At 43.9% G+C, this 25,417-nt stretch overlaps 1 protein-coding gene across 2 annotated transcripts in view; it reads right to left on the reverse strand.

Moving 5' to 3' along the window:
• LIMCH1 (LIM and calponin homology domains 1) overlaps positions 1-25,417 on the reverse strand; it is a 1,245,196-nt gene that overhangs the window by 219,875 nt on the left and 999,904 nt on the right. For both annotated transcript variants that reach the window (XM_069631748.1, XM_069631749.1), the window contains one exon: positions 17,913-18,064. In XM_069631748.1, the coding sequence (XP_069487849.1) occupies positions 17,913-18,064 (152 nt within the window). The remainder of the gene's footprint in view (positions 1-17,912; positions 18,065-25,417) is intronic.

The following is a 25,417-nucleotide window of genomic DNA, read 5'->3' on the forward strand; positions in this document are numbered from 1 at the left end:
TAAAGTGCCTTTCGGATCTAATCACACTTGCAATGTGGTATCAGTGTGTAGGGCTATAATAACTGCCAAAGGTCTTTAGGGCACCCTTTTTGTCTCAATTTGGCCCATAGGATGTTCCGGTCCACTCTATCGAATGCTGCCGCCATGACAATACAGGCTAGGAATAGTGTTTGGTTTTCTTTCAAGAGTTTTCATTTTTAGTAGGTTGATTAGGAATAGATTTAAATCACAACATACTTTCTCCACAAATCCTGATTGTCTTTGGTCGAAATTTTCAGTTGCCTTTATCCATTTCTTTAGCCGTTTAAGCAGGATACCAGCGTGCAGTTTACCTAAGACATCCAACAAGGAGATTGTACGTTTTTTTTCTGGTTTTGCTCTACCGCCCCTTTTGAAGATCGGTATTACTACTGCCTTCTTCCGTGAGTCGTGTACCTTGATTCTAGTGAAAAGATCATAACAGAAATCTGCCCATAGGTCCGGGGCCTCCTTTAGTATTATATTCATCATACCATCGGGTCCCAGTGCTCGTGATTAACTTGCCTTACTGATTAATGACTTGATTTCGTTTTTATTGAAATCTATGGTCCATGGTTTATTAAATGCGTACTCATTTGACGCATGCTTTGTCTTGATGTGTTGTCCATAGATCTTTTCTAATTGCTCCACCGAATTGTTTTCCTGTATTGTGTTTATTAGCGAGGCTACATGAGAGTTTATTGTATCATTTACAAGGGACCAAAAGAAATTGGCATTTTTGCTGGTTAATGCCAATAGCATATGCGCTGAATCTGTTTGGTACAAATAGGCTGTGTACGATTTTACCCAGTTTGGATGTTTTTTCTCTAGATATTTCTTTTTCTTTAATCTAGTAATCAGTGGTTCATTTTTCAGGGCCCTTAGGTCGATAGTTTTTTTCTTTTTTCTGATCTCTGGCTCTGATTTATGCAACCAAGTCAATGTTGTTCTATTTTTCCCAGATTTTGTTTCCCTGAATAAGACTAAACAGGATTCATATTCGACGCCCAGTCCCGATTCCTCATGCCATTTTTTCATTGCTACTGCCAATACTGGTAGTGATTTTGAGTTTAATCTCAGTCTATTTTGCCCGTTGTTTACATCAATTTTGTGCTGCCATTGCTTTTTGTTGTCGCTTACATACTCTTTTTCAATTTTACCGGCACACGTTAAAATCAATGGACTGTGATCACTCTTTGTTGAGGACAGGATCGTCAATTAAATTATTCTTTCAAACGTTGTAGGATCGACAAAGAAATAGTCCAGGGTCGCACTTACATTGTTGGACTACCAAGTTGTAGCTCTTTTTCGATTGCCATTTACCTGGCCATTCACCATATGTAGATCTCTTATTTCTGTCTCTGATAGCCACTTTTTGGTTCTGGCCTGCTTCTCGGATTTATTGAGAAATTGTTCTTCCTTTTTTGAAATCTCAAAACAGTCGATGTTAAGGTCTCTGCAGATAATGAGCTGTATATCTTCAAATTCTGCTCTCAAGTCGTTGATGCAATTCATAACCATGGCCAAGAAGGACTCACCTTCTTTAGTTTTAGCATTCCAATGCATGTTAATGATTGCTTGTGTTTCGTTTGATAGAGGAGGATTTTTTTGTTGCTGTATTATCAATATTTGAATGAGGCGCGAAGGGTTTGACACTCTCACTACTTTCCCTAATGTGCTATTTTTTATAAAGCAGACCTGCCATCGGTCTTCCAGTTTGTCCTTTAATTGCTATGTTTAGGAAACCAGCAAACCCATCTAGTGTGGGAGTTTCCCGCAGCCAACATTCTTTCATACATATAACATCTGATTCTGTTAGTTCTTGGTCCAGTTCTTGGAAAAGATGTTTGAAGTATTCCATGAGACAAGGTGCAGGCTTTTTGTTGGAATTACGCATTTGGTCTAATTATTCACTGGATGCGCTAAAGTCGCTGCAAGCCAGTCCCATGATTTCTCCTTGTTTAGTGTTGTTTCCAGGTTGTCTGTTTTCGTGTTTTTTACTGTTGCTTTGTTCATGAATCTGCCCTTTATTACAATGCATAGCACTTCAGGGCCTTGCAGTATTGTTGGTGAGAATCTAATGGGTTGTTCAATAGATTCTTTGTCACTTCGGTCAAGAGATGCATCCTTTTTCCTCCACTCATTTTTTTTTCTGTCACAGGTTTTTCTTAGCTGTTCTAGATGGTCCCTTGGACATGATTTAAGGTCAAAGCCCAATGCTTTAAGATTGTCTGTGGCTGATCTTAATAGATTTACAACTACTTTTGTTGTAATGTGCAAAGATATTTTTTTTATCATTTTCTGTTTCGTTTGGAAATGCGACAATCTTGATGTCTTTATCCTCGATTACTGGTAGTGGTGGCACACTGTGTAATAGTAGCATTAATTCGACCGATTCATAATCAAGCCGTCATTGGCATTTAGAACTCGTTCTAGTTAGAGTTTGTGTGTCGTATTAGCATCTTCAAGTGGGTGTCTTGCCGTACGAGCTTGTTGATGGTCCTTCCGATTGTCTACTCTGGGTGGATTTTGCTGCTTTTCTGCACTTCTCGACTGTGTCAGTCTCTCTTGTTTTGAGTGGCCAATCATGACGTCCATCACTGTACACTTCAAATTTGCTTTTGTTGCTTTGTCCTCCAGCATCATTTGTCTTTTGTACAAGGTTTCAAAATGAGGCGAATCTTCGATGGACCTTTCAAGGTTTACTTCTAGTTCTGAATCCATTGGATTAGAATCATAGACTATTGTTCTCAACTTCGGCAAAGCGGTCGTCCTCATAGGTGGATAGATGTAGGAGTGTCGCAGTTTCTCTCTCAATTGAGTCTCCTGTTATAGCTGCATCTTGCACACTCATTTCAATTTGTCTTTCTTCCTCAAGTTGCCTTTTTGTCATATCTGACCAAGAGACCTTTTCTTTATCTTACACCAGCACTTTTATCTGTGCCTGTTCCGTTATTGGTTTGAGATTACTAACGAAGTTCCGCGTGCTACTGCTTGCCATCACTTTCGCTCTGGGGAGATTTCTTTTCTTTATCAGTTACGGGGCTTTTCATCTCGCCCCCAGCTCCTTGGAATTAGTGTCATGTTGTGTATCTGAATCAAAGATGGCAAACATCTCTCATTTGTGCTGAGCTTTTTGTTGCTTCAGCTTGGCTTGTCTATGTAGAGCCGCAAACATATGAACTTGTGTTGGTTTCTTCTACAGCTGGGAGACTTCCGGCAACAGTATGCGTCAGGGACTGTCGGCTGCACAGGGGGTTCCATCACGTGTGCATTGCTCCCCAGCTTTATTGTATTATGTTTGTTTGTTTATTTATTGTGTGCGCCGGACCCAGAGGTATCAGGGCGTTGTATCATGTCGGGGCTCTCCGAGCTTAGTATATTTTGGATCTGGTTTCCTTCTAGTAATACAAGATCCTCTGCCTTTGTGTTGTCGCTCCCCAATTTTTGTGTTCGTAAAAGGTTGATAGTGTCTCTGAAGCAGTTGAGAAAATATCTTTTATCTTCTCTTGCTTCTTCAATCGGATCGATGAGCGTATTAAGAATGATATTTTCTGACTCTTTCTCTCGTGCTCTCTTTTCTCTTGAGGCTTCAATGTAAGCTTCAATGAATGTTAATTTTGATTGCATTAAGGCCAAGAGTGTCGTCTGATCTTTGTAATAGTCATGTAAGGCCTCATAAAGCCTGAGAAACGGTGTAAGCATTATTGTTACCATTGATGCCTGTGCAGCTTGTAGGTTAGCACATAGCTCTGCTTGCAATGGATAGTTGTCTGGTTGCGGTCGTTTTGACCCTCCTTGACGTTTCTTAACAAGTTGTTCTTTGTTGTCGTAGTGCTTCTTTGTTCGATATTCAGAGTCCGAAGAGTTTGCTTCAGACGAGGACTCTGACTCCTCAGTTGAATCCAGGATTTGGGATTCCTTTCCATTTCCATATTTCATTCTGTTAATGCCATTTTTCCTTTTCGCGCATCGCCCACTCTTGACAGGTTCATGGTCTGAGATGTTCACCTTTCCATCAAATGCTGCTTTGACGTTTTTCCCAGGTGCCATCAGTAATGTAGATATGTTAACTTCTGAGAATCCGCGTTTTTCTCTTATTGTTTGAGGCATAAAGGTGTTAATAGATGTCTGTTTTCTTGCAACTTCTTCCAGTACTCAGTCGTTAGAGACAGCGTTTGGACTTATGTTGATTATTTCTCCTTGGAGGCAGTCTAGATTCTCTTGTATAGAAGGCACGTTGTCCTTTGTAAAGTGCTGCTTTTTTGGATGCATGGAATATGTCAGTTGAGCTTTTATCTATCATCAGCGTCATATTTTTTGACACGTTGATCGGATTTATTGTATTGTTTGCATCCTCTATGGGTGCTGACATGTTCTTTTTAATCTCCTCAAACACATCAGATTTGTTTGAATCTCTCGCCGTTTCACAGCGGCCTGAAGCCGACAGAAGATCAGTGTCCGATATTCCTTGCCAGTTTTCCTCTTCTATTTGTGGGCATTGGAGCTCCCATTGTTTGCCACTGTATTTATTTGTCTCTCCGTGCAAGTAGTTAGGACTTTTGGTTTGAAGTGTCATGTAACGGTTTTCAGGTGTGTGAGTGAAGTAGCTCACTGTTTTGATCTTATTCTATATGTCTTTTTTGAGCCTGCGGGCACGAAGCTCAAGATATTTACGTTGGTGACTGTCAATATGTTTTTGGCAAGGCAGTTTGCATCTGGTGCTATTTTATCTCTTGACTCCCGCTCATGTGCTCTCATAATGTCGACATGATTATTTAGGACGTGCTCAGAAGCTGTTTTTTGTTGTTGTTTCTTTTGTTGCATCTGATCACTGAGCGGCTGCTCTGTCTGGGGTTTCACCGACTGCATCAGTGTAATTTGAAGAACACAGTCAAGGTATGAATCTTCTCCTTCAGCACCTTTTGTTAGCCGCAAATGCATTTGCGGAAAGTAGCCCTTTTCCTGTGAGGCTCTGAACAGTGCCTCCAACTACCCTGATCTCTCCCCCCCTCCCAACGTGCTCAGTCTTGCTTCGCTCGAAGTAGCGTTTGATCGACCACGCGCCTGCATTAGCTCCGCTGTGGCCGGGAGCTGGGAGGAAGCAGTGCTGCTTTTGTTAAGGTAAGCATAGGGGTTAGCAGCGGGGGAGATTTCATAGTGCAAAGTACCTTCAGGCGCTTCTGCCTCTTCTGGAGCCATCCTGGATCAGTCATGCTCCTCATATTCTTCCAATTTCTGTAACGGGGATGGCCGTCTGTTCATGACTTCGCTGGTCACACCAGACTCACAGTGCAGTGCGAATCTCGCCAGTGCTGCTTAGCTTCATCTGGCTCCGCGTTCGCGGGGGAAGGCTATTGATGTTATTTTGTGTGCTTTGGGTTATTTTGTGTGCTTTGATCCATATGGCCCTCAGCACCCCCTCGGCAAACACTCTACCAACACTCTGCGACGGGAGTGGGCATTTGTAGTTAGGAACCGCCTCTGCCAATAGAGATAGAGAAAATACTCCAAGTTCTCAGGAACCTTGGAAAGCACTGCTCACAGGTAAAGGTACTGCCACACTCTGCCAACACTATCATTTCACAACCTACATATCCCATGATGGGTATGATGTGCTTTCATCGCCTGCAATTGCAAAGCCAGGCATTTCAAAGTGTACATTATAGCAAAAACGTTCATCACATTTTTTAGGGGGAAAGGGCAGATAAGGGGTTGGTGGGGTAGGGAATAGGTAAAGATGGGTGAGGGGGTTGGGGATGTACCCCCCAAAAAGAAAACAATTCAATGAACGTTTTCGTTAGAATGTACACGTTCTAATGCCTGGCGTAATTGCAGGCGATGAAAGAACATAGAACCCCCATAAAGCACCTTGTGGAAGTTCTCATTACTTAGCTATTTCTATGCAGAACACAAACTACAATCCCCAAAAGCCGTAGAGATCGGCTCTGCTTTCACTTTCCCAGGGCCAGAGAGTGAGGAGGCAGATTATCTTCAACTGAGGTGCTTCAGGTGCTGCAAACAAGCTGTGAGACCGGAATGGTGACTAGAAAGACACAGACACAAGGATGTTAGTTTCAAAACCTTTTTTTACTAAGGTTCGTGGGTTGGTGTAAGGCCTAAATGCCCCTAACTCTAAAGGGAAGGTTCCCTCAACTGATATTTCTAAGGGCCGTCGATTTCAAAGTCCAAAACAATAATCTGTGTCTAAACCTATGCTTGCCCTCACTCTTTACAAACATGTGTTAGGAAGTCTTTAAAAAGGAAAAGTAGTGGTTCAAAGAAGAGGAAATATAAACCACAGCTGGTTTCATATAGTCTTACCAATGGGTGTAATTCTGCCAGTGCAAGATGGTTCAATTCAAAACGGGAGCCCTTGGAACCTTCCATGCAGCAAATCAACAAGGTTCACAATATCCATGGGTCTCTTGGGGTTCCCTTCCCCAAACCTGCAGTCTTATAGTTCCAAACAAAAAAAAATACACAGTTCTGGTCAAGCCTCTCAGGGTTCCCTTCCCCACGCTTAGGCCCCTTTAGGCTTTAAACAAACACATTTCACCTTGTTAGGATGTACCTCTGACTGTACAGTTCTTGCATGGGGTAGTATCAGAGACTTTCGAGAATACTGGGCTCTTTGCTCCTCCCACACGTGACCACTCTGACCTTAACCCCTCTCCTTATTCCTTGCTCTTCCTTTTTAACCTTTCACCTTCAGGTGCTACCTGCACCCCTTCTTGCTCTCTCATTTCCTTTGCATTATTATGCATACTTGCACCTTCCTTTGCTTTATTTTCTCTGTACAGTGCCTGTGGCACACGTTCCTCTTTACAGCGTTCACACTTGCATCCAACCGTTTCTTGCTTTCCTTTGTTTCCTTTGTTTCACTGTGTACACTTGCACCCTTTTCTTCACTGTGCACACATGCACCACCCTTTGGTTTCTTGTCTTCACATTGTACCTCTCGCACAGTTCCTGACCACTGGGAAACTCTTCCCCCATTCTGCATACACCCCAAGTGAAAACCTAGCTGGTTTGTCTCGTTTGTATGTCCTGTCCCTTTCTGTTCACTGCCTTTGTTGCCCATCTGTAATTATTGACTATCCTTCCTTGCCTGCACAATTTCCCGCTAGGCTGTGGGGTCACATCCTTACCCTCAAGCCCCTGACATTCATTAAACCAGTCTCTCTCATCTGTACTGGAAGGTGCACAGATGCCTGTGGCAGCAACTCCACAACAGCTAGGGTATTTTCACAACTCTCACCGAGGTCCCCATAAGGTGACCTCTTTTCAGGCTTCCATGGAGTTTCCAATGAAACTAGGGTGAGTTAGGCAAACAAGGTTAGGGATTGACTGGGAAATCTGTTGGGTCTGCCATATACCCCATCCGGGACTGGTATCAATGAGCAGCTGGTGGTTCCAGGTCGACAAGACCGCCCCAGTCCACCCCCTAGCCTCAAACCTTGCATCACTGGAGAGGGAGTCAGGATGGGGGAAAACTAAAGTGGCCGGGAAAGGGAAAGGTACATACATTCCAGTCAATGGGGGTACCAGGTGCATTAGGGTGCCAACATTTTCTCAGACTGATTCATTAAGTTATATCCTGTAGATCGTTTCAGTGGGACCAGTAGGCATTCAAATAACTTTCTACTTCCATACCAGTCCGTGGAAGGCCACAAAAGCATGCAAGGGAGGGGCCAAGAGTTTCAATAGGGAAATAACAGACATAAGTACTTGCTAACCCCCCCCTGTAAACTAGCAGATATTTCCTAGCTACTTTTATGATACACAAATCTGGTACCCGTGCCTACTTTTGGTAGGATAAAATAAAACACGTAAGCATAAACATTTGGTGAAAAACTAATTTGGCTGGTGAATTCACTGGTTAAATTAGAGTTAATCAACTATGGAAAACAAAGCACATGTGGTGAGATTATTCATTTGAAAGGGATGTACTTTTAAAAAATGAAATGCTAGGACATTACGCTAAACTTAATGCAGTTTGTTTTGTGGAAACTTACTATTAGATGTCCACATTTCTATGTCTAAAACACAGCCCAAAAGAGTAACGCATTGTGTTGCGGTACAGATTGGCACAAGATCCATTTGGGCGTTTTCTGCATAGAAGATGCACCGAAACCAGGTACTATCTTTGTCAAAATTCAGTTATCCTGATACCAGTGTACACGCCTTAAGGGTCATGTCATCAGCCAATTGTTTTCTGTAACTCTGCAAGTATGCTGGCATGGACTCAAAAACATCCCTTCGTAAACCACACCGGAATGCAATCTGTTTTCAGCATTTCTGGTGGTCGTCTCATTTTCTCTCCTGCTAACCAAGGAAAGACTAAGATGACTTAAACCCAGCTCAGAGATTGCACGAGGGTGCTGGTTGGGAGCTGCTTTTGTATGCCAGGTGATGCTGGAGTTCATTGTTCCTGCAACAGTCATTCATTACTGAATTGTTATTGTAATTGGTTATTTATAACACGCTTAATACCCAGAGGTTTCTATGCGTGGACCCGGGGATCGAACCTGTGCTGCGCCGTGTCATCCTGCTTCCAAGACGAGCGGGTTGCCCCTGAGCTATCCTCCGCAGACTACTGTCCTGAAGAAATACTGTTGCTTGATATTTTTATTTTGAATTCCTGCTCGTTTGTTCCTTTTGGAGTGCCTTCCTCGGGAGAGTTCTGATGTAATGTAGAATTGCACTCCCTTCTAGTCTGCAGGCTCCACGTGTGGTGAACCACGTTTTCAAGGATCTTCCAGGCAGCACCACCATTTGTTTGTAGTATGACGGTATGCTGGCAGCACCCCCGATGACCTTGGGGAATTATTAATGCTTTGAGTCTTCGTTTTCAGTCTCTTGTATTAGTTGAAGTATCTGCTTAGACCTTTCTTCCAGTGTAAGCAGAACAGCGTTTGTTGTTCTTTTCATTGTGACACTTCTACTCTGCATTCAGTCTTTCTCCTTATGACCTGTGCATTTCTTTCTCCTTTATGTCCAATACTTTGCTTAATTTTAATTTTCTTTATCTTGAGACCAAGTCCCAGTTCTCAGATGGCCTTACTCTGCTTCATGGGTCACTGCCATGTGTAATCTCTTGAGACACATCTGCTGTTTTTTTAGATAGGGTGCCAGTGAGACAACGAAAGAGCGCTCAATACCGCGTCACACAGAAACCGCTTCAAATATGTGCTCGGAGATGCTGAGAGCAAACTGCTGGGATACGGATGTGGATAGCTCTGTAAGCCGGAAGGACGATCACGCTCATGCAACAAACAAGCTGGCACTTCTCATTTCTTGAATGGGACTTTGCTATGGTGCTCTTTGTTCATTAGTCCTTCAACCATTTACGCTATTGTCAATGGTTAAAGCCCTTAAATCTCGCTCTGTTATCATTCTTCCTCTATTTATTCGGTCACCAATAAATTGCAGTAAACTTGCTCTATGTATCTCTATTCTGAGCTCCCTGCACCTCAGGTTCCAGTCCGCTGTATCACTTACTCCCAATAGCACAGTGAGTAGAGCGCTCGCTTTGACATCCATGCGAGCCTGCTGACGCAGGTTCGAATCCCGGCAGGGCCAAATTCAGCCTTTCATCTTTCCGAGGTCAATAAATGAGCACCACACACCGTGGGTGATAATAAGCAGCGCTCAGATGCCTCAGGGTTCGTAGCGCTATGTAAATGCTAAATTATTATTATTATTATCTAGCACATAGGTCTACCCAGCCCAATTCTATCTACTTTCCTGTAGCTGGCTGTACTAAAGTTAGTCTGAAATTTGCTAAAGTACTGTAGCACTCTTCATGTATTCCTAGGTCTAAGCACTACATTATAATTCAGTCTACTCCGGTTTTAGCACTGATCCCGATTAATATTAAGGTTAGCAGCGGAATTATATAAATGTTGGGCAAGATTAGTGAAACCCTAAAGGTACACCAGTGAACCCAAAGTACAAAGGTTTTACAGTTAAGCAAAGGACCCCGAATTCTGATCAATCATGCAAAGCATGCTGAATTTATTTAGTGCACAGAGTGGTCTGAGCTGTGTTAAGCCAGCCAAAATTCCCATATACCAGTAGCAAGAATAATTCAGCCAAGTGCAAAGTAGGTAAAATTCCACGTCACTTTGTTTTTCCAGATATCAATCATGGATTGAATTTGCAGGGTAGGACTCCACATCATCCTGCAGCGTGGATGTACTAAAGAGTTCTGCACATGACAACTGTAGTTGAAAGCTCAGCACTGTACCGTTTTACTTCAAGAAAAGGTATCAATATCAGGTGTAATTCGATAAATACACAATTTTAATTTACGGGCGAAACCAAGGTGCTAGTGTACTCAGTCTGCAATTTTAATAACACAAAGTGAATGTGAATGCTGCAAATATAATGTGCTATACAAAATACACACTTTCTACATATTTCCTGTGGTTTCACCGGAGCGGATTTCAGGATAAGGGGGTAAATAGCGTAATCATGGTCACCTCTTTAGGTCACGTGCCTGCGCTTTTTGGCTCTCCAAATGTTCTGGACAACTCCAATCAGCCCTAGCAAACGTGGTGGAGATGGAGACCGCCCTGATCTAGTGGATGCAAGTACATGCACAGCCCAAAGACACCAGCAGGTCAAGTTGGAAATGACCGCATTTCAGATATAAAGTTCCTTGCAGCTTTAAGTGTGCATCTGAGAAACTATGTAGCAACGTCCTTGTGATATCTTCTATTTAGAGCCCACCAGCACTTTGAAGATGTATATTACAAAGTTATCTAAAAACACCTCTGACCCGATCAGTACAAAAAGGGGAGAGTCAGAGAAAGTAGAACAATCATCAAGAAAGTCTGCAAATGCCTACAGCTGCCTGCCTTCACTCAGGAGGATTTCCATTCATTGGCATTTCAAATAATACTGGGTAGCAGTCCTAGCACCCTACAAATTGCATGCTAGGTAAAACTAAATTGAAGCAACTTTTTGACATAGAAAACTGCGGTTGTATGATTAAAAACCAAGTTATACTACTAGTTTTAACAGAAATAAAAGTACTGAACTGGCCCTGCACTGATTGATCGAAAAGAGTAAAGGGCAATATACTGACAAAATATCCCGCTTTGATGACTTCAGGCCAACCCATGAACGTTTTTTATTTCCAAAAAGTGAAACTTTCACACTTCATCTGGATGTGAAGGAGGGATTTCCAAAGGCTGTGTTCAACCCGAAACAAAACGCTGGAGCCTGTTCGGCAGGTAGTGATCTGGGCATGGAAGATAATGTAGAGCCTCCTAGCCCCCAAACAATCTATTCAATGCGGTGTGCATCAGGGTTCTTCTTCGTCTCCTCTGCTTTCCAAGATTTCCGTTCAAATCCTTCATGATTTGTTAACCAAACTAGGTTTAGGGTCTTATTTGTTGTGCGGGCACTATGAAATTGTATCTTAAGGCTCTCATCAGTAACAGCAGTCCTCAAGAATTAGATTCTTCGTAGCTGGCTGAGTCTTGATGCATCCGAAATGGAAATACTACTTTCAGACACATCAACATGTTTGAGGAAGTATAATAATGCATTGCTTCATTTTACTACAGATAATCTTCACTTACCTCTTCTGATAGAAACAATCACACGGGGCATGCTCTTTGACACTGCTGCATTACTTTGTTCAGGAAATTTCACCCATTTCTATCGGAGCAATAACTGGGATGTAGCGCTACAGCCACCACAGGGTCCAAATTGGACTACTGCACGTCACTTCTATTGAGTTGCACTAAATGCCAAATCGCTCCACTTCAATTCCACTTCACAACCAAGTGGCATGCACAGTTATCAACTCCCCTTAATTCACCCATGTTACACCTACTTGATATAAGTTGCATTGGCAGCCAGTAAAATTGAACATTATTTTTAAAATGGCTACCTTCACAAATCTTATTGTTGAATCACATGCATCTGAAAATAACAGTTGCTTTGCACCTCTCAAGTTGGCATCAGCTGTTGGCCAATTCTGATCTTTTAGAAGCCCCACCATTTTAAACTAAAAACCTGGTAAACTGGTTCAGGATACCACAGTTTGGAACGGGTTCCAATATCTCTTAGACTTTAATTGAATGTTGAATATTTTAAGAAGCAATAAAAAGCCTACCAGTTTCAGAAACATTTCTTCTCCTAGCTCTGTTCTGCAGCCTAATTACCATGCACCCATTATTCTTTGCTGCTTGGTGATTTAATGCCTGTGGGTCTTCAGGGCTTTATCAATAGAAATTAACATGACAAAACATTTATTTTTAGTAAGTTACGACATGGTTGGAACTAAGGCACAATGGGAGCTTTGGCACAGAAAAGATACCATACACCTGCTTGGATACTGCCACAAGGCACTCTGGGACTAGCTGAAAAGGGGGACACTCCCCTAGCAGGAGATTTGAAAGCCACCAATTCTGTGATAGGATTATTTACAGCGGGAGAGCCCCAATATGTTGGTTACCTGTTTGGTCAACTGTCTGCTACAAATAAACAATTATGAGGAGGGAGAGAGACCCTTCCCTGAATGTCCTCAGGAAACATAAGGGACACATGCTCGACAGCTTGGGAGATTCTCTGCAGCTGAGGAACAATATTCCAGAACACCTAGGTACACAGCAGGGGACGGTGTGACTACGGATGCCTCAGTTAACTTCAGGATGAGGGAGAAGTTGCAGACGAGAGCTTCAGCTTGTTGTGGTTCTCGGGTGGAGGCCCTCAGCGCACCCGAGTCCAAAGGCTTTATCTCCGGCAACTGCTGTTGCTCAGCAAGCTACATTTATTTCTTCATATACAGTAGGAACAATGCTTTTTTTGATAACAAAAGAACGTACAATAGATAAGAAATCACATTTGACGGGAAACAGTGAGCTTCTAACAAAGGGGTGAGTTTGAGGGACATTCTTACCAGGTTGTAGTGGGGAGTAAATGGGACAGTCACTGGGCACAATACATACACCGAAATACATAGATTAACGACAGTGAACATTTTTAAGTACAGGTAGGCTGTATAGCCTCTATGCTCGGGATGTGACCATGATGGGTGAAGTGCTAGAGTGGAGGTAGAGAAAGTGAGGGACAGAGGCAGGTTAGAGGCAAGGGAAAATGTTACATAGCAGGCAGATGAGAGGTTTTTTAAGAGGGTAACACAGGAGGTGAGGAGGTAGGCTGTTAGTTTGGTTTTGAACAAATCCATGTGGACTGTTTCTAGGATGTCCAGTGGAAGAGAATTCCATGCAAGGGGAGCAAGAATAGAGAAAGAGAGGAAGCAAGAGGAATCACGGGGAGGGCGAGGAGCCACAAGGGTAGTCGAGGAGGTACAGCAGGATTGCGAGGAGGCTTGTAGGGTTGGATAATTGAGGATAGATACGGTGGTGCCATTCTGTGAATAGATATGTGAACCAGGAGAAGAAATGTATATCTGGCCCTGGTTTGCATCGCCAGCCACCCAGCATGGTGATGGTACAAGGAAGTAGGTGTGAAGTGAGGGAGTTCAAAGAGAGTCCTGAGAGCAAAGTTAAGATCTTGTCGAGAGGACAGAAAGCATAGTTGGGGAGACCAAAGAGGATGCTGGCCCAGTAGTCCAGTTTAAAGAAGTCAAGAGTGGTAAAGAGATGGTTGGCAGTGTTGAAAGGAAGGAGGTGCCTGATTTTACTAGTATTTAGGAGTTTGTGGCAAGCTGCTGTTCCAGTTTTGAAAGTAGTGTAGGTGTGAAAAGGGTCATAGATGACGCTGCGATTCTAGATGAAGAGTAGGGAACAGTGTCAGGTGGGAACTGGATAAGCAGAGGAAGAGATGAGAGCTTTTGGCAGGGAAGAAGAGCATCTCTGTTTTGGTACAGTTTAACATCAGAGAGTGCAAAGCCATTCAATATTTAATGGCAGAGAGACAGTTGGAAATGTTGATAGAGAGCTAGATCGGGAGAAGAGTTCAATGAAAAGAGAAGATGAGTTGGGTGTCATCCACAAAGAGTTGGTACGAGAACCCTAAGGAGGAGATTAGTGCCCCAAGAGCAGAGGTGTAGAGTGTAAAAAGGAGCAGACCCAAAACAGATTCTTGTGGAACACCAACCATTAGCTGAGAGGTGTTGTTGCTCCAGGAGACAGAAATGGCAAGGTGCAAGGTAAGATTCAAAGCAGGCAAGGACTCGATCGCGAATCCCAAGGAGATCAGAATGATCAACAGTGTCAAAGGCAGCAGACATGTTAAGAAGAATGAGGATAGAGGATAAGTTGGAGTGCTTAGCAGAGGCGATGAAGTTGGAAACTCATGAGATCAGTTTCCGTCGAGTGAAAAGAGCGAAAACCTGATTGTAGGGGGTCTCAAAGGTTGTGGATGTCTAAGAAATTGTTAAGACTGTTGAACACAATCCTTTCGAGCACATTAGAGTAGTGCGGAAGGAGAGACAGAGGGTGAAAGTTAACTGGTAGGTTCAGGTCAACTACTTGCTTTTTTAGGAGAGGGATGACTGTGGCTGTTTTGAAAACAGAGGGAAAGCAAGCAGAGTCGAAGGACAGGTTGAAGAGTTCAGCCAGGTGAGAGGCCACTAAAGGGGCAATAGTCGTAACTAGCTGAAGAGCAAGAGGGTCTGATGGGACACAAGAGGGGTTTGACTTCATCAAAGAGATAGCACTTCATCAGTATTAGTGTGAGATGGAGGCAGAGGATGATGGTAGAGTAGGCAGAGTGTAAAATGCAGGAGGAGGGAGTGTGAGGAAGGTCCAGAGAGAGTCTCTCATTTTGGAAATGTATGCAGCTAAGTATTCAGCTGGGTCATTAGCTGTGGGAGTGGAGTTGACAGTCATAGACTTAGGAGGAGTGAGTTTAGTGTGCACTGTAGCCGGTGAGGATGGTTGGAGTGAGAATCAATGAGGGTTACATAGAATTCCCGTTTCACTCCATCAATAATGGACTTGAGAGTGTTCAGGGCAGAGAGGTATAGTTGCAGGTCCTCATGCAAGTGTGTACTCCTCCATTTGCACATAAGCTGAGGCATGTCTGTGCGGAGAGAGCGTATGAATGTGGTGACACATGGTAGAGGATGATGAGATTTAGGGGTGAAAGTAAGCAGTGGGAAGTAAGAGGAGAATGAGTCATATAGTACTGATTGGAAGTTGGAGAAGGCAGTGTTGGTTGAAGAGGCATCCGGTGTGAAGGAGTGAGAACTGTAGGTCGGAGAGAAAGGGGGATGGCAAAGGTTAACATTTCCATTTAGTAACAGGTGAAGCAAGTGGTAAGGAAAGGTCAGAGGGTGGAAAGGAGATGTTGGTGGAAACAATTGAGTGATCAGATATGGATGGTGTGACAGTAGTATTAGTGGCTGAGAGAGAGGTGGAGATGAATAAGAGATCCAACGAGTTACCCCCTTTGTGGGTAGGTAGGTTATGGATAGAGTGGAGAGTATGGGCACTAAGAAAAGACTGAAGTTCCGATTTCTGAGAAGTGGCTGGTTTCGGAGGGTAAATGTCACCCAAGAGACTGAGGTGATGTTTAGTAGAAAGAGAATCAAGGAATGGCCCAAGATCATCAAAGAATGGTCCAGTAGGAGCAGGAGGGCGACAGATGGAGATGATTTGAACTAAGTGAGGCAGACCAATAGTAAAGATTGTGAATTCAAAAGAGGTAGGAGAGGACGTGGCATTGGAGATTTGTGAGGCACTGAAGTGGGAAAAGCGTAGGTGTCCGACACCTTCATCTCTGCCAGTCACTTGAGGAGCGTGAATGAAGGATAGTTTGGAGTTGTTTAGGGCTGCCAGAGTGGCAGTGTCAGATGAAGAAATCCAGGGTTCAGTGATACAAAGACGGACTAGGGGAGGAGAGCTGGATTGAAAGTAGTCCGTGATAAAAGAAGTTGTGTTGCATACAGACTGAGCATTCCAGAGTGCAATGTTCAGTTGATGAAGTAAGGAAGAGTAGAGAAGTTGATTCTCAGAGGAAGAGAGGCAAGGTATTTAGGTGTTAGAGGAGGTATGGTTAGCTTTTCGGCTTTGTTGGAAGGAGGTGGAAGAGAGATGGTGTAGTGGGAGTTTCGAGTAGGGATATGAAAGGGGGAAGTTGTAGCATGATTGGAGAAACAACAGGGAGAAGTGAATAGGAGGATCAGCAAAAGGAGCAGGAGTGAATCCATTAAGGCAAGTAGCACAGTGTGGAGAAACAGTACAGTAATTAGGACGCTTGGGGTACTCACAGGTGCAACGGGGACAAAGGCAAAAGCAAAGGCTCATAGATGAAGAGGCAAAGAGGCTGGTCAATGGCTGGTGTTCACCCTTTACTGGGACACCCTTGGCTGGATGCCCTAATGAAATAAAGCAGCCATTAAACCTAGTGTCAGCTTCCCAATTTGAAATTGTATAAGCCACGATTGAAGACTTTCAAGCCATCGTGCCAACACTCAAGACACCAGACTGAGCCTTCTAATCCTACAATTGAGATGAAACGCACATGAAGGCCATGGAGCCTTGAACTGAATACACAGCTTCATGATCCAAACTAAGTCAAGCCAGCTCTACACCCTTAAACTGCATTTTGAACCCATTGACAGAATCCCCAAAACAGGGGGTTGACTGTGGAACCATAACCAAGGTACAGGTAATGAATATGGCGTTAGTTGACATTCCTAGGCTTCATTGGAAACCTTATCGTCTGGTCCTACCTTTTGACTGCAGAGTCCAGTTAGGTCATCATTGCCTACTTTATTTGCCACGATGCCTCCGGGCTGATGTGCGCTATATAAATGCTAATAAATAAATAACAAAAGATATTTTGTAATACTTGTTTGTTGTCCCTTTTTAAACTAGTTTTGCCTATTTCTTCCTGTGCAATATAATTACCAGTTATGTAATATGTTCAGAACTATATATATCCTGCCTGTATTTCCTGTGTGCTTTCAATGACAAATGTTTTTAAAGAGCTTAGTGCTTACTGTATTGTTGATTGAGAGTATAGCCTGCTCTCGGCTCATGCTTCCGAAGGCGGTGAATGTAAACTATGAATGTGATTCTGTTTATCTTTCTGACTAAAACAACCCTGGGCCAAGTTGTCCCACACCTCTGATCATAGTGCATAGAATATTCTGTCCACACCACCTCAGTACTACTTCTGGCCAGAGGAGGAATTTGTCACAGTGATACATCTGAGTAGAAAATTACACAGAAATTATGTAAAACAAATAAATACACGTGGTCTTCTCTTATGCACTGAAACCAGTGAGGCAGTGTTGTTGTCGTTTACACAATGGAAACAACAACGAAACAGTATCACCATGACAGGTACACATGTAACAGTAGCTTATGTTTACTTCAGTTGCTGCTAGGTATTAGGAACGATCCTTAATGAACGGTGGAAAAATGGAGATTAACTTTCACATATCAGTGATCTGAAAGATGCCACAAAAAGCAAGTACGAGACAATTGCTTCTAACTTATAATGATCATCTCACAAAAAAAAACAAGCAATTTAATTGTACTGATGCAGCAAACCGTGTACAGTGCACTAGTAGTACAATATTTATCAGGCTTGAAGATGTACAGTGGGGCTGGAGTTGCAAAACAGTTCACATTGGTTGTGTGTGACAGAATGATGTCCTGAAACAGAATCAAAAGAAAAATATATAGTACAACATACCCTTTGCGTCTCCCCTGTGTGCATTCTGTCCTCACCTTTGACCAATACTGCAACCACTATGTACTGTATTATATGACTCAGAAAGCAGCATCCAAGCACCAATGTGCAATGTGAGAAGGAATGTACACCACACCAGTGAACCAGTGCAAACTGCATTCAGTTGAAACAAAGCAATGATAAGTGCTCCAAACCACTACAAAACATGCAGAGGGCTGGATTCAATGTTTGCAAGTGTGATCCTATGCTCCGGCTTGGCCTACCTTCTGTTTGAGGACTATGTCCCTCGGTGCATCTCTCTCCACACAGCTCGTGTCCTTTTGTTGAATAGCTGGCACTTCACAGAGGTCAGGGGCTGTATGCTCCAAGCTGGCTGTAGCAGGAAAGCTGGATTTTGTCACTGTCTGCTTCTGGACTGCAATGGAATTGCAAACACAGTAAGACTTTAACTCGTTCCTGCAATGCTAAAATCAATACAAATCAACGATATCTTTGAACTGAACGTTCAATGGTTTAGTACAAAATCAACACAGTGGGTGACTGAAAGCCTGAAGACGAGTGCAGAGCAGCATTATGGTGGAGAAGAAGCTCAGATTAACAGTCTTGAAAAGAGTTTTAATCTGAGCCTCTTCCCCACCATCCCCACTCTTTTGGGAGTGGAGAAGGGGACCAGATGACTCCAAGTCAGTCGGCCATTACTGCTCCAGTCCTGAATTATTTTAACAAGTCATCCGGTAACTATACCCAATTTGTTCCAAGGACTAGCAATTATAACCCAGAACTAAAAAAGGGGTGGTCCCTGTGACTTGGAATCTTTTGATCACCCGAACCTGGGGGTGGCGGTGGGCGGGAGCACTCATTCCTTAACCTGAACTACTCGACTAGATCAGACTATATATGACAGTAGATAAACGAGCTACATCCTTGCCGTCATTTTTCTCACACCAGCCAGATCTCTGGGCACTTGCCCATTTCTAAATGTGAACACACTTATTTTGAGGTGTGTTTCGTTAGTTAATCTGCAGAATGCAAGTAGGTTATTTTCTTATTTTCAACCAGTTTTCATCAATGTACGTACGTTTTCGTTTGCTGCTAAGAGGCATGGAATGAAACAGTGCGAGACATGAACATGGCAGCGACATACTGCTACTAAGAGCATACTCACTGCTGGGACTCTGATACAAAAGTATATGTAGTGCGAGTGCTGTAAAGTGCATTTGTAGGTCAATCTCTAAACTATTGAATGTCACCCACAAAATGCATCAGTTGCCTGTATTCAATAGATGCCATTACATTTATGGGGAAGATGAACTTTAAAATGAAGGGGGGTGGGGTGGAACTACTGGGAATCACCACCACAGAATTGTCTAAAAATGGGTCAAAAGCCACCATTTAAAATTCATCAAAATGGGAAGTTCATCAAAGTGATATACAACGGGTTCTACCAAGTGTTCTCATGTGTTACTGTGACTATTTGGGAGCCATTAGCAAAGCTGCGCTAGTTTGGGATCGTCATTACCCATTTTGCCCTGAGGATTTGGAAAGCCTTCCCTCGGTGTGATGGGTCCCTATTCTCATCACACAGCTTTACACTATGTTCTATGTGTCACTCAATCCTCCTTGACCGCCTCCACTCCCTGGCAATCTGTGGAAATGCTCTCAAATGGATAGCATCCTTGCTCGACAATAGGAACCAAATAACCCTACTCTCCACCTATGCTTCCCACGCCCGACCAGTCAACACTGGAGTTCCACAAGAGGCATGCCTATCAGCCCTCCTGTTTAACCTCTATATGTCCACCCTCCCACGAATAATCTGCTCGCACAATATCCTGTGCTACAACTATGCCAATGACACACAACTAATCCTAAAAATCCTGAATTCAAAACCAAATTGCCAACCCGACCTCACTTCCTGCCTCCTCGACATAGATCACTAGATGACCACAAACCACTTCTTGCTAAACCCCTCCAAAACTGAAATCATGGTATGTGGCAACACTGAACTTCTTCCGCACCTGAGACCCTGGCCATCTGCCATGGGCAATTCCCTAACACTCACAAATTCAGTCAAAAACCTTGGATGCACCCTAGACTCAGAACTAACCCTCTCGCTCCCAGTCAACAACTTCTCCAAGTCCTACCTTAAAACTCTTAGGTGCACTTTTCCATACCTCTCCTTTCCCAACAGACTCTCTGCGGTCCAATCAATTGTTATGGGAAGAGTGGACTATGCTAACCCCCTCCAGAGTCCACGCGTACCAACTGACTAAACTACAAAGAGCACAAAACGCTGCTGCAAACTGCTACTAGCACTTGACCCAAGAGATCACATCTCCCCAGCCCTCAAAACTCTGCACTGGCTTCCAGTTGCCCAAAGGGTGACCTTCAAAAGCTTATGCATCCCTCACCGAGCAAGAGCAATGCATAAAACCGGACCTCAATATCTTCAAGACAAACTAAAACCCTACCATCCTCCACACACTCGAAAATCAAGCTCTGCCGGCCTCCTAGTCATACCAAAAACCAACTCAGTTAGGTTAGATGGATCATCATTCTCAGCCCTGGCCCCCAATCTGTGGAACGCTCTTCCACCCCACATCCGACTCACCGAGGACCTCAGGTCTTTCAGCAAATTACTGAAAACATGGCTCTTCCCCTAAAATCTACTCTTAACTCAAACTCGATAACAGCAATCAATGACCTTAGACCAAAGCTGCTTCATCATAAATAACAATCCAGCAGCATGATCCTATCGAGAAATCGAAAACTAATAACCTCTAATGTAAATTAAAACGGATAAACTGAATAGAACGAGTGAAGTGGATGAAAGCAGTGAAGGGGATGAAATTAAGTAAATGGATGAAATAAATGAAATGGACGAGAGGAACGAAGTGGATGAGTGGAATAAAGTGAATGAGAGGATGGAAAGGAGGAGTACATGATACGGATGGAGTGCACGGAATAGATTGCATGGAATGGATAGATAGCATGAAATGACAAAGTGCATGGAATGAAAGGATGAATGGAATAGATGAATCAAGTGCATGACATGGACAGAGTGCATGGGATGGATGGAGTGCATGGGACGGCTGAAGTGGGTGGAACGGATGAAGTGGGTGGAACGGATGAAGTGGGTGGAACGGATGACGTGTGTGGAGCAGATGACGTGTGTGGAGCAGATGACGTGTGTGGAAAGGAGGACGTGTGTGGAAAGGAGGACGTGTGTGGAAAGGAGGACGTGTCTGGAAAGGAGGACGTGTCTGGAAAGGAAGACGTGTCTGGAAAGGAAGACGTGTCTGGAAAGGAAGACGTGTCTGGAAAGGAAGACGTGTCTGGAAAGGAAGACGTGTCTGGAAAGGAAGACGTGTCTGGAAAGGATGTAGTGCGTGGAAGGGATGAAGTGTGTGGAAAGGATCAAATGTGCAGAGCGGATGAAGTGTGCGGAACGGCTGAAGTGGGCGCAGCGGAAGAAGTGGGCGGAAAGGATGAAGTGGGCGGAAAGGATGAAGTGGGCGGAAAGGATGAAGTGGGCGGAAAGGATGAAGTGGGCGGAAAGGATGAAGTGGGCGGAAAGGACGGAGTGTGTGGAGCGGACGACGTGTGTGGAGCGGACGACGTGTGTGGAGCGGACGACGTGTGTGGAGCGGACGGCGTGTGTGGAGCGGACGGCGTGTGTGGAGCGGACGGCGTGTGTGGAGCGGACGGCGTGTGTGGAGCGGACGGCGTGTGTGGAGCGGACGACGTATGTGGAGCGGACGACGTATGTGGAGCGGATGACGTGTGCGGAAAAAAGGATGCAGTGTGTGGAAAAAAGGATGCAGTGTGCGGAAAGGATGAGGTGTGCGGAAAGGATGAGGTGTGCGGAAAGGATGAGGTGTGCGGAAAGGATGAAGTGTGCGGAAAGGATGAACTGTGTGAAAAGGACGAAGTGGGTGGAATGGATGGAATGCATGATTCGGACGAAGTGCATGGATCAGAAGGAATGCATGGAACTGATTGAACAGATGAGTGCATAGAACTGAGGGAGTACATGCAACGGATGGAATGCATGGAACAGATAGAGGGCATGGAATGGACATTGAGCAAGAATGGTTGGAGCGCATGAAACGGTTGGAGCGCATGAAACGGTTGGAGCGCATGGAACGGTTGGAACGCATGGAACGGTTGGAGCGCATGGAACGGTTGGAGCGCATGGAACGGTTGGAGCACATGGAACTAATGGAGTGCATGGAATGATTGGAGTGCATGGACCACAATATCACATCACCACGCTTACTCTCTTTCTATACACTACCACTCAACTAGAACACAGCGATACTATGACACATTCGGTATAGCTGTTCTCATACCAACACCTGCCACATACTCCCCAACATCCTAATAAACACAGATGGTTGCACACCCGCCAGCCTAGGCGTTCTCCGCAGACCTAACGCAGCCAGAATCAGTCTGGTATCACCCTGCCAGAACAAACACATACTCCTGATCTCCCAACCACCACACCTACCGTTAAGAAGAAGCTATCATACGAGTGCCACACCTGCTGCACACGTATCCGGTGTACACACGCACCTTATGACTCTCTCTCTCTCTCTCTCTCTCTACTGACTTGTTCCCGAGGGTGTTCAACCTACCAGCGCCTTGAGATCATACCAATGGTACATAAGGTGCTATATAAATGCAAAATAACATAACATAACATAGGGGGATCTATTGTGACTTTCCATTTTAAGCAGCATGGTCGTGGCAGAGAAAGTTGATATTTTAGGATGCTTTGATATTTTGCAGTGTACTGGAACTGTGGTTACTGAGGCTGTGAAACAGGGCGATTTATGGAAATAATATCACCCATGCCATATGACATATGTGATGTATGTCGTGTCCATGACATATGGAACATGAGAGATATTATGTGACATGAAGTAGGTGACATCACCTATTTAACATATGAAATGTGGGTTCTGACATGATGTACATGAAGTGGTGCATGTGACATGACACATACATTTCCATGTGATGGGACTTGATTCCATGATATGCAACATTGATGCAATGTATGTGGCATAATGCATTTGACATGACAGATGTGACCAGAAACCTGCAATGCATGTGATGTGACTGATTCTCTGTATGCGATGTATGTGACTTGACAAATGAGAAGCATGCAAAGTAGTGCATTTGGCATGGCATATGTGACATGATGTATATTGTTACCCATTTGATGTTACATGATTTATAAGACAAATGTGATGTGCAATGTGTGACGGGATGCATGCTACATTTATCATAAAGTGTGTGATGCAGGTTTCGTGACGTGGGATTTGGAACGGTATATGATGCATGTGATGACATAGGTCAACTGACATGTATGTGATGCCATGACTCATTTAATGCATGTGATGTGCCATATCAGTTATAACCCGTGAGTGTGATAAGTGATGTATGCTTCCCAATATCTGTGACATCACATTAAACATGGCTTCTATAGCAGTGCAAGGGAGAGATGCATGCTGGTCTTAGCAAATAGAGCAATGAAAGCATTTGCACAAGAATCAGGACTGGTGCACAGCCCACACATGTGCTAGTGCTAGTGCTAAAGATGGGGAAAAGATGATACCAGGGATAAGACCAGACATATTGGGTCACTGTGCGAGGGTACAATTAGCAGTGGAGGTGCAATGACCAGATGTGTGCTGCCTTAGTGGTGTGCAAATCCTGACATTGCACCAGTGCAACACCAAGCCACATCTAGCATTACACTGGAACTGAAGGGAGAAATACAAAATAAATGTGAATAGCTTTTAGATATTGCGATGTAGTTTGATGCCATTTACATTTACCTAGCATCTGAACTGTGTTGGCATCCATTTTATGTGAAGAGTCAGGTGATGTAATGTTTGTGGCTTGGGGGGACAGCGACAAGGTCTGGGCCTCTTCAACACAGCTGTATTTCTGTAAAGTAACTAATTCATGGAGGGTCCTTCCTGACGAGGCCAAGCAAACTGAGAAGTAGACTGATGATTGTTCTGTTAATCCTGAGCTGGTTGTAAACTATTGTAAACCAAGTTCTGCTTACGTGTGCCTACGTGTAAAAGATCTGCTGACCAGCCTGCAACATTGTGTATAATTTAACTGATAAGACCTGTGTTCATTGAGTGTTTGTTTAGCCATGTATGGTTGAGCAAACCTCTCGGTCGTCCGTGATGCAATAAACAAGGGATCTTTCCCATATTATTTGTCTTCTTTAGTAGATGTTCCTGTACCGAACTGATATCAGCATTCATCCAGTCACTAATCACCACTAAGACCAGTACACACCAAGCCATTGTCCTGGTGATGGAACAAGTTGCCATAAAGAAGTTCCCAGAAGCAAGTATTGTTAAAGAGCCCACACAGCGCTGTCTGCTTGTCGGCTGCCTGGAGCTGGATGTTCTGCAAGTCCCGGTCTGCATGCATTCCAATAGCAGACACGGCTGGTGAGAGCATATTTACTGCATACATTGGTCTGTTCACAACTGGTTGCAGCCTCGCTGTCTGTCAAGGCCATAGGGGACCATGGGAAGAATTAGCCCCTTCTTTCCAGCACTGGCAACAGACGATTAAAGTCTGCTGAGGGAGTACACTTTAGGCAAGAAGACGACCCTTCCATATCATGGAAACAAAGTATCAAGTACCATTTTATGGAAACTGGAAATGACCTGCAAAGTGGCCATGATATAAACCTGAAATGATGAGCATAGAGGGTGTACTGGAAATCGGAAATCTGCTTCTATGTACCACCTATGCATAATATAAACTAACAATGCTCTAGTAAGTGAGCAGGAGATAATTTGATAAGTGTTCATAATGGGAATGACGTGCTAAGTGTGTGTGCTGGAACCAGCACAGATGTGCTTACTAGGCATCCAATCGCAAGCATTACAGCCATGCTGCTTGGGCTGTAACCATCATATATTTTAAATGCCCAACTGAGTCCACATGCACACAAATACATTTGGCGGACAGTGATTTATTTATTTATTTTTGCATGTGTATAGCGCTGTGAAAAACAGGTTAGATGATGCCAGTTAGGCCAGAAGGCAGTTACAGGTTATATTGGTGCATTGGTTACATTGTTGGATAAAGACATATAAAGTATAAACAGTGCATAGATAATGCTGCAAGGGTCCAGAGAAGGTAGGAGGCCGAAGACCCTTGAGTTAGTTGAAGGGCCAGGTTTTGAGGCCCTTACGGTAAGCCCAGTATGAGCCTTCTGATCTGAGAGGGAGTTCCATTGCTTGGCTGCAATGACAGGGAGGTTTGAGCCACCTGCCTTGGCACATTTGAAGGTAGGTTGAACTAGCGTTTGTGCATAGGAGGTTCTGACAGGTCTGGTTGATTGCAGTTTGGAAAATCTTTGAGACAGGTAAGGTGGGGCTGATTGGATATACCTCTATGGGTAATGCTTAGGGTCTTGAAGATAATTCTTTCCTGGATAGGGAGCCAGTGTACCTTCCTGCGGGCAACTGATATGTGTTCGGTTTTGGGGAGTTTGAGGGCAGCTCTAATGCCATTATTTTGCATGACTTACGTTTTATTTAGATTGTAGGGTGAGGTGCCGGGAAATAGAGCATTACCATAGTCTGATCTAGCACCCACCACGGTGCGAGCGATCATCACGCAGCTATCTGGCGATAGGAAGGATCTTGCGGCGTTAAGGAGTTTTGTGGTGCATGGAGCTGAAGAGGCGATGGCGTTGACTTGTCTGGTGAGTGTAAGAGATGCA

The sequence above is a fragment of the Ambystoma mexicanum genome, chromosome 6q (genome assembly GCF_040938575.1).
Source record: "Ambystoma mexicanum isolate Mex_15411 chromosome 6q, UKY_AmexF1_1, whole genome shotgun sequence".
NCBI lineage: Eukaryota > Metazoa > Chordata > Amphibia > Caudata > Ambystomatidae > Ambystoma > Ambystoma mexicanum.